Source organism: Phyllobates terribilis, unplaced genomic scaffold (genome assembly GCF_046119375.1).
Source record: "Phyllobates terribilis strain yellow unplaced genomic scaffold, ASM4611937v1 Scaffold_2__4_contigs__length_985480577, whole genome shotgun sequence".
In the NCBI taxonomy this organism is placed as follows: Eukaryota; Metazoa; Chordata; class Amphibia; order Anura; family Dendrobatidae; genus Phyllobates; species Phyllobates terribilis.
The window spans coordinates 108338836-108354604 of record NW_027362762.1 but is presented as its reverse complement, the minus strand read 5'-3'; the positions used below and the strand labels follow the sequence as shown (position 1 = coordinate 108354604).

Sequence of the window (15769 nt, the reverse complement as noted above, 5' to 3'; positions counted from 1 at the left end):
TCTGAGAAGTGGAAGCTCCGATACCCAAACTATTTATTGATTTTTATAAGGGCATCTTATAATTGCCCGGATTTTCTGGGCTTGTCCTGTAACACCTCCTGGCTGATGTTAAGTACCAGCAATCATTAATCTTTGGTCACTGTACAGCATGGTTTCCTCGGCGGGCGACAGCTTCTGCATAATCTTCAGATCTGCTCTGCAGCGACGTGGCGTCCATGTATCCAGATTCCAGGTTTGCATTATAGGCTAGGATTGCAATACTTTTCTTAATTATCTCCAGGTATGTAACAAGAACTGAAGCTTGGAGATTGTCAGATTGTACATGAGAGCAGTAATTCTCGGCACGGCATGGCACTCCGCTGACAGGACAATGGCTGCACTATAGTACTACACTGGGCTATTGTCAGTGTATCTGGTGTATCACATGCCTGCAGCGGGGATCGCCCGAACAAAGGCTGGATCACATCACAGAATGCAGGAGGGGTGCCAGAGGGGAAACTTCAGGCTGACTTTTATTATAGAAGGACATGACCATAAAAGACTTGCCGGCTCACCATGGGAGGACGCTGTCCCATGTCGGTCCAGGCGTGAAAGCGCATCTGTGCCTGATCAGTGGTGGGAATTGTTGGAAACCTCTCTATGACCGGGTTCACATAAGGCAAATCCCGAAGGGTGGTTCAGCCAAAGAAAAACATACTTTCTTATTGAAGCATAAGTTGTGTAAGGCTGTGTGCCCACGATGTATTTTTTAAGCGTTTCCGCAGCGGCAAAAACGCTTAAAAAACGCATGGTAGAAGGCCTGTCATGTCCCCCAATGATAATCCTCATGTGCTGTGCACATGCTGCGAAAATTTCCGCTGCGGATTATCATTGCGGAAAAAAACGCAGCACTACCAATTATTTTGCGGAAGTGCTGCGTTTTTGCCGCCATTGACTTGCATTAGATCACATGGATTACGCATCACTGCATATGTAGATGTGCATTCCATGCGCTCCAATGTTCTCCTTGTGCTGATTCTGTATCTTTTTATCTCCCTTTATTTTTTATTTAAAATGGACTTAGTCATAAGGTGGCAGAACACCTACATTGATTCTTGATTGAACCTTCTGCTGAGAGAAGAAGGATTGGGCTGTTGGATTTCAACATGCCTGATCCTTAAGTTCTCAGGGAAGACGCGTCTGTCTGGCGGCAGCTTACTCCACTCCACATGCAGAATGAGACCAAGAGCGGAGGACTTGATCATTGACCATCTAATGACACCGTGAGATCATGGCCAGCAATCTTCTCAGTAGTGCACGGCTTGCGGTATTAGTGATTAGAAGTGGAGAGGTCGGTATCTGACTATAGAGAGCTCATCTACACTCAGTCTGCTGACGCTATGGTGGGCCGGCCGGCTGCACAGAGACCCTTCTCCCAGAACGTATGGGAATATAGAGCACTACGAGGGGTTACAAGGTCTACAACCAAGATGTGTCTGGAATAGATTGCCCATCATCCATAGGGGGCATATTGATGTAATGGGGGGTGATCAGCCTGATAGGTATGCCCCCGTCCGTACGGATGTATAGCCCCCCTGTGCCGGCTGTTTAGGCTCTTATGGTCTCCGTTCTCATTGCGCCCCCCGCCCGCAGCCTTCTATCTATGCAGCCTCATTTTCTGCTTCATTATCTCTCGTTTATTTGATGATTCCTAATATTTAATATTAATTTTTCTTTCACATTCCAGACTGATCAGTGACTTGACATTTCCCCAGCATTAAGTTGCTGGCGTGATTCCCTGCCAGGAACGTCTAATTTACTTGCTGAACTTTAACAAGGCATTTTGCTGAAAGGGCAGCCCCTTCACCGAGCACTGACGGGGGCTCTCATAGTCAGAGCAAACTGTCACAATCACCACCTCTCTCTCGGGTTTTTAGAATGTCCTTGTTATATTATTTTCTGGACCCCCAGAGATGCTGCCAGGTGACGGGGGAGACAGATTATTCCTGGGGGTATTACAATATTCTTGCATATTAGGGATTGGCATATGCCGCAGTTCTCTAATATACTTCTGATTAGAAAAATGGTGGCTCTGGAGCAGAGGATCCTCCGAGAAAGTAAGATTCCTACTGTGCAGTTCGTCTAAAGACGGTCCATTCTTTACGACTGTTTGTGGCTATTGTTCAGCAGGGAGGTGGCCATTACCAGCTGTGATTGTAATTCACAATGGCCATTTTCCATTTAAAGGGGTATTTCTATCTTCTACATTTATGGCGTCTTAACAGGATATGCCACAAAATACATACTAGATGCAAATGCCACCAATGGGACCCCATTTATCTCAAGAACGGGGTCCTCACATGCACCACAGTCAGTGGAGAAGTGGCCTTATAATCCCGTTCAGTTGAAAGTAACGTGCGTCAAGGTATTGTTCTCGAGATAGATACAGGTACCAACAGTGGAATCCACATCTAAAGAATAAATAATTGTACTTGCGCTGATAATGTGGGGCGGTAAAAAGTAGAAGTAGCGGACTCCAGAGGATATAAAATAAAAATGAACAATTTATTAGAAGTTTTAAAACATACAAGGCGACATAATAAGACTCAGTGTTTTAAAAATAATTTAAAACTTTTGGTTTAAATGAACAATAGGGTTGGCAGTTGTGGTCCCAGGTAACGGGTGGGGCGTCCTTCTGTAGTCAGTAAGTAGGATGTTCCTAGCTTGGGGTGGTCCCCTAGAAGGGAAAAAAGTATTGTTAGGATGATACAAAGAGGCAATGAGTAAGTTGCTCTGTTAGGGAGGAATTTACCTGAACCTTTGAGGGTAGGGGGAATGAATCTGGCTTGGTGAGGGTTCCTCAAGGTAGGTTAGGACTGAAAATGAAATTGGTAAAATGAGACTCGAGCTATATAGGTTATCAAGGTACCTAATGAGTGGTCATATACCTGTGGTAGTAGTAGCCTTGCTTGACAGGTACTTTAGTGGAGAAAAATGGTAGGAGGGGGACCCCTTTGGTGGTAGGGTATCCTATAATGGAAGCAAGCAAGTAGATTAATGCAGTCACAGAGAGGAGTTGGCCTGCGGTTGGGAGAGTGCAGCTGACTGGTTTGGGGACCACCCCAAGCTAGGAACATCCTACTTGCTGACTACAGAAGGACGCCACACCCGTTACCCAGGACCACAACCACCAACCCCATTGTTCATTTAAACCAAAAGTTTTAAATTATTTTTAAAACAGAGTCTTATTCTGTCTCCTTGTATGTTTTCAAACTTCTAATTGTTCATTTTTATTTTATATCCTCTGGAGTCCGCTACTTCTACTTTTTACCGCCCTACATGATCAGTGCAACTACAATTATTTATTCTTTAAACTACTTACCTAGAAAACCTGTGGTGGTTGACCCTCTTGCAGCAGGTACACAAGGGCCGACCCACTAGCGCCACCACCTTTTTATATCTTTGGAATCCACATCTACTAAACATTTGTGGCCTTTAAATTTAGAATAACTACCATAGAGATGCTGATTAACTCTCAAGTGGCTGTTTGCTTTAAAGGGGTTGTCAATTCCGCATCAGGAGGTGAGCGGCACTGACATTGCATTGCACAGGTGCACGATGCTTACCTACATGCACATCCTGCGTGCATCTTGGCAGCGGTGTTCCAACACATTTGTTCTGATAGTGTAGTAACTCACTCGGGGGAAAATGGGTAACACAATAAAAATTTCAACTGACCCTGCCGGTTCTTGTACACACTAGAGATCCTGACCCCACAGTCCACAGTAGTTCCTGCATGGGCTGAGATGGCCATAACCACAGATTAGATGATGGCAACTCAGACCTATGCTGCCTGAAAGGTCATCAAGTGCTTCACGTTCCTCCTAAAGAACCGAAGAGCAGAGTGCAAATTACCTACAGAAGGTAAAGTGTGCTGAAATAGAAAGAGATCCCAGAGTGAGTAAAACAAAACACGAAATACAAAATAAAGGATTAAGTACGTACTTAGTACGTTGGAGAATATGCCGCCTGTTTCCTAAAAAGAAACCGAATATACAGTACAGACCAAAAGTTTGGACACACCTTCTCATTTAAAGATTTTTCTGTATTTTCATGACTATGAAAGTTGTACATTCACATTGAAGGCATCAAAACTATGAATTAACACATGTGGAATTATATACTTAACAAAAAAGTGTAAAACAACTGAAAATATATCTTAGATTCTAGGTTCTTCAAAGTAGCCACCTTTTGCTTTGATGACTGCTTTGCACACTCTTGGCATTCTCTTGATGAGCTTCAAGAGGTAGTCACTGGAAATGGTTTTCACTTCACATGTGTGCCCTGTCAGGTTTAATAAGTGGGATTTCTTGCCTTATAAATGGGGTTGGGACAATCAGTTGTGTTGTGCAGAAGTCAGGTGGATACACAGCTGATAGTCCTACTGAATAGACTGTTAGAATTTGTATTATGGCAAGAAACAAGCAGCTAAGTAAACAAAAATGAGTGGCCATCATTACTTTAAGAAATGAAGGTTAGTTAGTGCGAAAAATTGGGAAAACTTTGAAAATGTCCCCAAGTGCAGTTGCAAAAACCATGAAGCGCTACAAAGAAATTGGCTCACATGAGGACCGCCCCAGAAAAGGAAGACCAAGAGTCACCTCTGCTTCTGAGGATAAGTTTATCCGAGTCACCAGCCTCCGAAATCTCAGGTTAACAGCAGCTCAGATTAGAGACCAGGTCAATGCCACACATTGTTCTAGCAACAGACACATCTCTACAACAACTGTTAAGAGGAGACTTTGTGCAGCGGGCCTTCATGGTAAAATAGCTGCTAGGAAACCACTGCTAAGGGCAGGCAACAAGCAGAACAGACTTGTTTGGGCTAAAGAACACAAGGAATGGACATTAGACCAGTGGAAATCTGTGCTTTGGTCTGATGAGTCCAAATTTGAGATCTTTGGTTCCAACCACCGTGTCTTTGTGCCACGCAGAAAAGGTGAACGGATGGACTCTACATGCCTGGTTCCCACCGTGAAGCATGGAGGAGGAGGTGTGATGGTGTGGGGGTGCTTTGCTGGTGACACTGTTGGGAATTTATTCAAAATTGAAGGCATACTGAACCAGCATGGCTACCACAGCATCTTGCAGCGGCATGCTATTCCATCCGGTTTGCATTTAGTTGGACCATAATTTCTTTTTCAACAGGACAATGACCCCAAACACACCTCCAGGCTGTGTAGGGGCTATTTGACCAAGAAGGAGAGTGATGGGGTGCTACGCCAGATGACCTGGCCTCCACAGTCACCAGACCTGAACCCAATCAAGATGGTTTGGGGTGAGCTGGACCGCAGAGTGAAGGCAAAAGGGCCAACAAGTGCTAAGCATCTCTGGGAACTCCTTCAAGATTGTTGGAAGACCATTTCCGGTGACTACCTCTTGAAGCTCATCAAGAGAATGCCAAGAGTGTGCAAAGCAGTCATCAAAGCAAAAGGTGGCTACTTTTAAGAACCTAGAATATAAGATATATTTTCAGTTGTTTCACACTTTTTTGTTAAGTATATAATTCCACATGTGTTAATTCATAGTTTTGATGCCTTCAGTGTGAATGTACAATTTTCATAGTCATGAAAATACAGAAAAATCTTTAAATGAGAATGTGTGTCCAAACTTTTGGTCTGTACTGTAGGTGCAGAGTAAAAAACATAAACAGCAGAGAGATAAACACTAGCTGGTCTTTCACTGACTGGCTTAAACTTCAGCAGTATGGCTGGACGTCTAAATGATACAATTACCAGCAAGAAATACCAGCAGGGGAAAGTCTATAAAGTCGCACCCGAAGGTAATAGGGCAGACAAATGAGCAAATGAAAACACCTGTTACCCTAAAAAGACTGAAGCAAGGAAAACTAAACACCTGGAGAAAAGGTGTATCTGCTGTGGCTCGGTGGATAGAGAAGCCGACCACAAAGCACAGGCTCAAGAGTTCGAACCCACACGCATGACCGCATTTTCATCGGCACTGTTCCCCGCCTGTTGTAAAACCATTTTAACTCCCATAATGTGTGTATGAAGTGTCAGTTCACCTCTTTCACTACCTCACTGAACAAATGGCCAAAAGAACAGAAGACTAGAAACACTCCCCTCCGGTTACTGGTAATTTGTGCAGCTCCCAGCAATCTTACCACTTATCCTGTATCTTTTAAAGGAAACCTGTTGGGAAATAATCAGATATTTACCTGCAGCCATAGAGGTAATCTGCAGGTAAATATAGTTTTAAACACGTGCAGGTGTCTAACTGGAAGGGCGGCTGCAGGGAGAAAATTGAAGTGTTGTCCTCTCTGCAACTACTCTCTTCCTGTCATCGGGACGGTGCAGGGAACAGTGGCCGCCACGTAATGACACAAGCTGATTGCAGATTGTCATTCATCTTTGCCGTGTGTGTGCGGAGGAGCTTGTAAGTTGAGGAGCAGAGGGAGTGATACAGCAGCGCTCACTGAACCTCTGACCGTTCGTAGCTCCCTGCACCACTGCAATGACTGGACGAGAGTGGCTACAGGGAGGATATAACTTTACTTTCTCCCTCCAGCCGCGCTTCTAATTTGACAACTGCACATATTTAAAAACTATTTACCCTCAGATTAGTACTATAGCTGCAGATAAATACAGTTTTTTTCGTTTGTTTTTTAATGACTGGTTATTTCATCGGGAATACCATGATTTATGAACCATTCTAAAGCATCTTTTCTTTCTTATAGTTCTGTGTTGTGCTGTTCCTTTTTTACGCCTCCTGAAAGTTTAGGAATAAATTGACAAGCCAGTGTTACAATTCCCTTGATAAAGGGACGGGTCCTTGTATAGTTTAACCCAGGTAGCACGGATTAGACAGTGTCAGTGTGTACAGGGACACTCCCCGAATACCCAGATTCCATCATTTTATAGAAAGAATAATTAAAGGACAGGGTGATGAGATTCTCCAGAATAGATGTTTCATGGGGAATACAATTACTTTCAGACTTTTCAGGAGAGATGGTAAGTCTTATGTGAATAATAATTTGGTTGCCTGCTTCCACCACTAGAGGGAGCTACAGAGCATACTGTATACTGATTTCATATTTAGCTCAAGGAGAATGGTGCTTTCTTTATCCTGCTCTATAAAAATTGTTTTTCTTTCTTGTTCTCCAGATCTTCTATATCGTGCAGTGATAGTGAATTTTATTTTATTAACCAGTTATTCCCATCTTCATAGATGGATATTGTCAGATGGCACTTGCATATACAAGCACTTTTGCAATTTACTGCTTATTAAAATTGTCAACCCTTTCTGAGATATTAACACTTTTCTTTTGTTTACGGCTTCTTGCCTAGGAGACCAACCACCGCTGCTGCTGTAATCAGTACGCTCAAGTTGGCTGAGATTAGGTGGCAACAGGGCACTCCCTTGATCCTGTCCAGCTTCAAAATGCTGCTTACAAGCTCAGTGGAAAATGGCTTGTAAGCACTGCTCATGTTCTGGTGTCTAGCAGTGGTGGTCGGTCTCCAAGGCAATGAGCTGAAAAGAAAAGTGTTAAGATCTCAAAGACTGAAACTTTTAATAAGCAGTAAATTGCAAAATTGCTTGTTTTTACTAGCATTATCTGACAAAACCAGTTTCCGAAAATGGGAATAACCCTAAGGGTTAAAGGGCATTTGTAAGCAGGTTTTTGGTATTTAATCTGAGAGCAGCATGATGTAGCGGCAGAGAGCCTGATTACAGTGATGTATCACTTACTGGACTGTGTGTTTGTAGTTTCAATATGCATATTCAGAGAATTTCAGAGAAGAGGACTTGAGCTCTAGCACCACCTATTGGAAGGAGCAATTCTAAAAGTCAATATCGACTCTTTAACGAGCCTTGCCGTATCATTTTGGACAAAAGTCAAACCAGAATCTCGAGTTGCATACACGTGTTTTGGGGTGCTGTCCCTCCTCAGTGCAAAGCATGAGACTTGGCTAGGGGAGAGGCTTCTGAATGATGGTCTAAGGCTGCGTGCCCACTATGCGTTTTTCAAGCATTTTTGCCGCAGAATTTCCGCAGCGAAAACGCTTGGTAAAACGTGCCTCATGGTCCCCAATGATAATCCGCATGTGCTGTGCACATGCTGCAGAAATTTCCGCTGCGGATTATCATTGCGGAAAAATCCTCAGCATGTCCATTATTTTTGCAGACACGCAGCGTAATTGCCGCCATTGACTTGCTTAATATCCACATGACTACATGTGCACATGCGGGTATTAAGCGATTCAATGTGCGGATGGTACCCGGGTCTGGAGAAGAGGAGACTCTCATCCAGACCCGGGTACCATAGAACCAGTAAAAAAAAGAATTTAAAATAAAAAATATACATTATACTTACCTTCTGATGGCCCCCGGTCTCCTCAGCGATGCGTCCTGGCTCCCCGGTGGCTCGCAATGGTGTAAAAGGACCTTCCATGACATCATTTCGTCATGTGACAGGTAACGTGACCGCTGACATCGGCGGCCACGTGAACTGTCACATGACTAAATGACGTCATGGAAGGTCCTTTTACACTATCACGAGCCGTACAAGAGACCGGACGCACCGGAGAGAAGACTGGGGGCCATCAGAAGGTAAGCATGTTGTTTTTTTTTGTTTTTTACCATTTTTATTCTTTTTTTTTTTTTTTTTAACTATTAACTTGGTCACACTATATAAATCCTTGCCGGTTGCATGAATTTATATAGTGTGAACAAGTTGTCAAGCACTTTCCACGTGATGCTAAAATCGCTTGGAAAAGCGCTTGATAACCTGCATGCAAAAATGTTTGACAAACGCTTCTACCTGGCAGGAAAAAAGCATGTACAATCCGCATGCACTTTTCCTGCCAGGGAGAAGCGGAAAAAATCTGCAGCATTTCTGCATCGTGGGCACATAGCCTAAGAAGTAATGTTTTTCCTTATGGAGAGTGACATGACTGATATGCCAGGGTAAGGAGGCTTAAAGGCCTGAGGAGGGGCAGCACCCCAAAACAGGTGTCTGTAAATTGAGAATCTGGTTTGGCTTTTATCCTAAGCCATACCGCAAGGCTCATTAAAGGGTTGATATTGACTTTTAGGATTGCTACTTCCAATAAGTTGAGCTAGAGTTTAAGTCCTCTTCTTCTCTGAAGAGGCAATTAGCATATTTAATTTCCCAGAGGAGCATTGCATGGCCTACAAGCCTCCTTATCCTGGCATGTTACTCTCCATAAGGAAAAACGTTATCCGTAGTTTCAATATAATAAGTATGTATTCAGCAAGAAATTAAGACTACAGGACTACATCTCACGTGCCAGGCAGTCAGGCTAATCTGTATAACTCCGCCCCCACCACTGATTGGCAGCTTGCTGACCATTCACAGTGTACACAGGAAGCTGCCAGTCAGGGATGTGCATGGGGTTATACAGAGCCCAGAAGTCTTAGAGTCCTTGTTTGTCTGATGTAGCAGAGCTATCAAAACTACAGCAAGCAGCCCAGTAAGTGATACATCACTGGAATCAGGGTCTCTGGCCCTACTTCATGCTGCTCTCAGATTATATACCAAAACCTGCTGACAGATTCCCTTTAAGGGTTGGATTTGCGGTTCTAGTGTGTGGTTTTTCTGTTCCCCTCACGCATTCTTAATTTACCTTTCCAGGTCAAAGAAACCGCGAGAAGACTGGAGAGAGCAATTGCTGTGTAATTCTGTAAATGACGACGTGTCTGCAAAGTGTGATGTAATATAGTCCTTGTCTATCATGCTGCTGGAATAGAGGAGACCCATTGCTTCAGAGAACCTTAGCTCAACACCCTGTCATAATCTCCACCCAAGTGATATATTACATGAACACTCATAGATTTCTCTTCATTGCAAGAGACCGAGGACATTCTCATACCCATCTTAAGTTTATTTTTGTTTTATCTTGCAGAGTAACTTTGTAGTTTGTTATAGTATATCCATTTTTAATGCATTCAGTCTCCAGGGGTATAAAACAAACAAAACCAGTCAATATGTTCTCTTCTACAACAATACTCATTCTTGCTGCAGCAGATAATACAGATCAGCGATTCCAGGCCGTCTAGATCGCACTAGCGTCCGGTCACCGACCTCTACGATAGATCGCTGTAGCCATCCTTGATGCCACCATCTACAAGACGAGTTCTACACTGGAAATCAAGACCACCGAAATCAGGAGCGACTCCTACCTGACAGGGTAGTAAACTGGAGAAACGACCATTTCTACGGAAGGAGCAAAGCTAAATGTGCCTGTAATCTGAAAGCACTCTGCAGAGGGCGCTGGAGAGTCATTGGTAACGTACTATGGGTGCACTCTTATCTCAAGCATACCGTTGCATGCATGCTCATACCAAGCATTCGAGAGGAGTGCCTTTCCTAGCCTTAATATGGGGAGGGTTAATTTTCCTGTAGTCCATAAGCCTTTTATTATCCTTATTATTGTGCAGAGATATTAGCAGACGTCATTTAATCCAACTTTTTTTGTGTTTTTAATATCAAACGTGGATGTTTTCAGACTAAATACTCATCCGTAACCGGTAAGCGACACTCACTCTCCGAAGACGACCGATCTCCACCATAGTACTAGTTTTATTTTGTTTTCTTTCGTTCTGTAACTTGCATTTATACTAGTGCTTGCGAGGATATTAAGATTCCAAAGGGAAAAAAAAAAAAAGACTCCATTTTGTCATTTCATACGGATAATTTACGACCATGCTATAATGAATTTGCACAGCACTAAAGCATGAAGCTTATATTTCATTTTAAAAAAAAAGAAAAAAAAATGACAAACTGTAAAGATATATAAACATTTTTTTATATTTTTCCACTAGGGAGGAAAGTCTTCCTGGTCGAAACTACAAATACGTGTAGGATATATTTAATTAAAAAAAATAAATAAATATATAAAATGCATTATTATAGACTCTAACAATAGATTGGCATAGCGTCATTGAACAATATAACTATACATCGCTTCAAGTCACAGGTTGACCCATCGTTCTGTATACCGTACCCCAGAAACAAGACGTTCCACGTAATAATAATTTTCTGTCCTCCCCCCAACAGTCGGCATCATGTTAACCCGATGCTCATTCTCTAGCCTTGACCTGAAGCTTTCTATCCATTTGGTCCTAAAAATTGTTCATCCTGACTTCAAATTTGTAAAGAGCGGTTAAAAATAAGACAAAAATAAATAAAAATAACACTTGTATATAGCACTAATTTTTTTTTTCCTTCCTGCAACCTGTACTGATATATAGATTATTCTGTAACTAAATAAAATAATATTGTAGTGCATTTTTTTTTGTTGGTTGTCTGGTGGTTCTGAACAGGACTGTAATTGCTTTGAATTTTTTGATAAAAACTGGAAAAAAAAATTAATAAATTGAAATCAATGCAATTTTTTTTTTTTTTTTGTTTCTGCAAATTAATCCCACTGATTACTTTTGTAATCCCATTGATAGTGAATTGTATGAGATTTTCCTGTATAGCTATATAATAAAGTAAATTGTCACAATGTTGTGACGTCTGGCTCTGACTTGGGAGGGGTACAAAGATGTGTTTAACTGTGGAAACTATATAAAATGTCAAGATTATTAAAAAATTAGGGAAATGGGCTGAATTTGAATTTTTTTCACCAGGTTTAATGTGGAGATGAATGAATAATGTGCTCACAATTATCTGACAGGGTTTCTGTCTGCAGCAAAAATATAAATGTGTGACCATTCATACATGCATACCTCACAAAAAGTTAGGGATGTTTGGCTTTAGGGTGAAATTTATGGAAAATGTAAAAAGTTCACTCTACAGTGATATTTTATTATTTAAGTAGAAGCATGCAATGGTTATTTCCTCATCTCAAATAATTTATTGAAAAAAAAGCCAACAGTGGTGGGTATACCCCCCAACAAAAGATGTCAATGTCTCAATAACTTATCATGTGGCCTTGAGCATCAATTACAGCTTGACAACGACGTTTCATGCTGTTCACAAGTGGAGCTATTGTTGCTGAGGCATGGCAGCCCACTCTTCTTGATGGATGGCCCTCAGGTCAGTGAGGTTCTGGGATACAGACTTACGAGCCTCTACATGGCGACTCTAGGTTTTCTATGGGATTCAGGTCTGGAGAAAGTGGAGGCCGCTCCAATTGAAGTACCCCAGTCTCCAGCAGCCATTCCCTGATGATGAAATTAGGCCTGTGTTGTTCATGCGGAGGCACAATGACTGGATGAATGATGTTATTCAAGGCAGTAGGGGCTTGTCACTGTACCATTCGCAAAGTGTAGGGCAGTTCTGTATTGACTAGACACTAATACCATCACCACCACCAGAGGCTGGTCTGATGACAACAGTGGCTGATGCTCAGCGCTCTCCTTGACGTCTCCAACATCGTTGGCGACCATCATTTCTGCTCAGCGTGAACAGACTTTCATCAGTGAACAGCACTGAGGCCCTGGCCCATGCAAGACGATGACGCCAGTGCCTGGTGGTGTGGTCAGGTACCCTTGCAGGTCGTCTAGCACACAGACCACTCTGATGTAAACTGTTTTGGATGGTCTGACATGACACTTGGGTGCCTCGCACCTCCCATAAATGTGCCTGGAGTTGTGTGGCATTCATCATCCGGTTCCGAAGGGCATTGTTCACAATGAAGTGATCATCGGTGTGGGATGTGACCAAACGAGGTCCACGTCTCTGCTTTCTGTGACTCTTCCAGCCTCTCTGTATCTCTGTTGCATCCTGCTGATGACTCTGTGACACTCTAAGCTCAGTGGCCTCTTCCGTCTGAGAACATCCTGCTTGAAGCCTCACAATGCCAAGGTGCTGTTCATCAATTGTAAGGTGTTTTCTTGGTCCCATGATGTCAAAATTTGAACAGCGTGTGGAGGAAGACTTTTTAATTATCAATTCTAATTGAACCCCAAAATTTATTGGCTGATTCATGAATCAAACACCTGTTGTGAATTTTGCCATTAAGCTCCTTGTAAAGAGATATATGACAGATTTAGGCAGTAACAATACATGAGTATCAATATAATCCATCACTAACATCTGCCCACCTAGGACTGAGAATATAAGCAAATCATCATATAACAATTAAATGGAGCAGGAAGAGCCAAAGGCCCAAAACGATGATTTGAAGATAAAGTTTATTTTTTTTTTTTTTAATTATTTTTATTATCAAAAAGTACATACAGGTAGGTGAGTGACTAAACACATACAAAGACTACAAAGTGTACTAAAATGATGCGACTGGTGGAAACTATCTCTCCATGGTCCTATAAATAATCATTAGGACTCCTAAGGATAACCTGACCTATAGTGGTGGAAGGTAAGATGGCAAACAGCCTATTATAAATATCAAAAAGGAAGTATATATGTAGATCTTGTGTACACTGTGCACACATGCTGTGGGTAATTACCTGTTATTGTGAAAGCCACCCAGCGGTCACCACCACCCACGCGCCAACCCTGATGCGCGTTTCGGCAACGAGCCTTTGTCAAGAGACATTAAGCTCCTTGTTAGAGAACATAAAGTTGTGCAAAAGTACTGAAAAATGGAACAGTTGGGTGCTTGCATTCAAAAGTTTAGAGACGTCACATTAAGTTATTATTTATTTATATAGCGCCATTGATTCAGTTTACCTGGAAAGATTAGAGGACATTTTAGGATCATCCTGAAATTTCACCTGAAAGCCAAATATCCCTAACTTTTTGTGAGTGAGGTTCTAGCCAGCATGGGTCATCATGAATTGACTGGGTCCCAGGTGTATCGGGAGCTCTACGTCTACACCCATTTCCCAGCGATGGATGAAGGAGTTAGTTCCTTGTCTTGGGAGATTACAAGGAATTATACCTTCAGGTTTTTTTTCCCCTGCCTCTGATTGTCTCGACTAGCATGATCGGTGCTTAAAGTAAGTTTTGGAGTTCTTCCTCCAGTAATTCTTAGCTCTCTATTCAGCTGCATGATGAGATAAACAGCATCAATCTCCTTGTTATGAGGGGAATTGAAAGAAGTCGAAGACATCATAAAAAGCAGAATTGTTTGATCTGCGGATGCAGCCTGATCAAACACAATTGCGGAGTTGTCAGAAGTGTCAGAGAGATGGATTGGTAAAGCAATGCAAACCATCTTATCTGTACTGGTTCTCCTGGCAGGTGGAGACCAAGATTACAGTGTGTGATGAGAGATACAGATGTCCTCCGAGGCTCTTCATCATTCTTGCTTGTAGTCTTGTATCTTTGCCTTAATTTTCATGTTTAAAGAATTAATTTGTTACTAAATTCCTTGGTGTGATGGTCTACACAATAACCTTGTGTGTGAGATTACATAAATGCCATCCATGCCCAGCCGGACTGCAAGTCTACATCATCGGCCATCAGTGTTCTTAATGATTCTATAATATTTCTAAATATTTTACTTTATATGTTTGAAAAAAATCCTGAAATACACTTGAGATCTAACCTCTTCCATAGAGATTATAGATGTACGGTTATTAGTGTATAAGCTCACATGTATTACTATCACGGTCTGGAAAATCCACTGCATATCTCAGTAGCAGCATTGCAGAGGAGTGTTCACAAGATCTCATGCTATAGTGAAAATCTGCAGCATAAATGTAGGCTAAAATTATTGGATGGCACCATTAACAATAGATGATGGCCACAGCTCCCCTCCTTCCCTCTCTGCGCGGTATCTGCTGCACAGGTCACGAGGCATGCCTAGAACATTCACCGATAAATGTCACCGAGACCTCTCCAGACTTGTTTCCTGCAGTCCATGAAAAAAATCTTTGAACTGTTACTCACAGATTAGAAGCTCAAGCAAGGTCACTGACTACATAATCATGTTTAGCAAAAAAAGATTACATGAATCTGCAATCAGAAAATAAAAAAAAATATATTTAGGGTTTTTTTAAGTAAAAAATGAAATGTAGGTTTATACATTCCCTTTAATATGTGTACAGTACATTTATCCTGCACTCCAATCACTTTCCTGACATTAAAGGAAATCTGTCGGCAGGTTTTTGCTATTTAATCTGAGAGGAGCATAATGTAGGGACAGAGACCCTGATTCCAGGGATATGACACTTGTTCAGCACCTTCCTGTAATTTCAATACAATCAGTGTTTTTTCAGTAGGAGATTATCACGAGGACTAGGAGTCGCTTGGAAGGTTGTCAGAATAATCTGTGTTACCCCATCCCCACCACTGATTGGCAGTTTACTGAAAATGTACAGTAGGCACAGGAAGCTGCCAATCGGTGATGTGGGCGGGTTTATACACAGCTCAGCATTCTGAGCACTGCTAGATCTACAGCAGAGAAAACGGATTTTTATCAAAAGTACACCCAGCACCAAAGTGGCACATCACTGGAATCAGGATCTCTGCCCCACATCATGCAGATTACAGGGAAAAAACCTGATGACAGATTCCCTTTAAGGGAAGGGCTCTTAGTTCAGTTCAAGTCTCTTCTTTCTCCAAAGCTCAGATCTTTATAGGAAAAAAATAAATTATATACATATATATTTTTTAATCTCCCCTTATTTTTTCTGCTGGGGTTCAAACTCGACACCTATGGAAAACAAACTGTGAGCACACACAACATTCTCTTAGAAAGCAGTGCAATTTCCCCATTTGCCTCAATATTATTATTTTCATTCATAAGATATATAGAGATGTGACTGGTTATTAAAGGCAAAAAACAAAAGCAATGAACTGAAATATAAATTGGTGTGCATGTAACTTGTAGGC

General features: G+C 41.9%; 1 protein-coding gene across 1 annotated transcript in view; it reads left to right on the top strand.

Annotated features, from left to right (window-relative positions):
* The window catches only part of UBL3 (ubiquitin like 3), a 115148-nt gene extending 103617 nt beyond the window's left edge, over positions 1–11531 (top strand). The window contains exon 5 of the mRNA XM_073662487.1: positions 9656–11531. Coding sequence (XP_073518588.1) covers positions 9656–9708 — 53 coding nt within the window. The 3' untranslated portion in view covers positions 9709–11531. The remainder of the gene's footprint in view (positions 1–9655) is intronic.
* The last annotated feature ends 4238 nt before the right edge of the window (positions 11532–15769 follow it).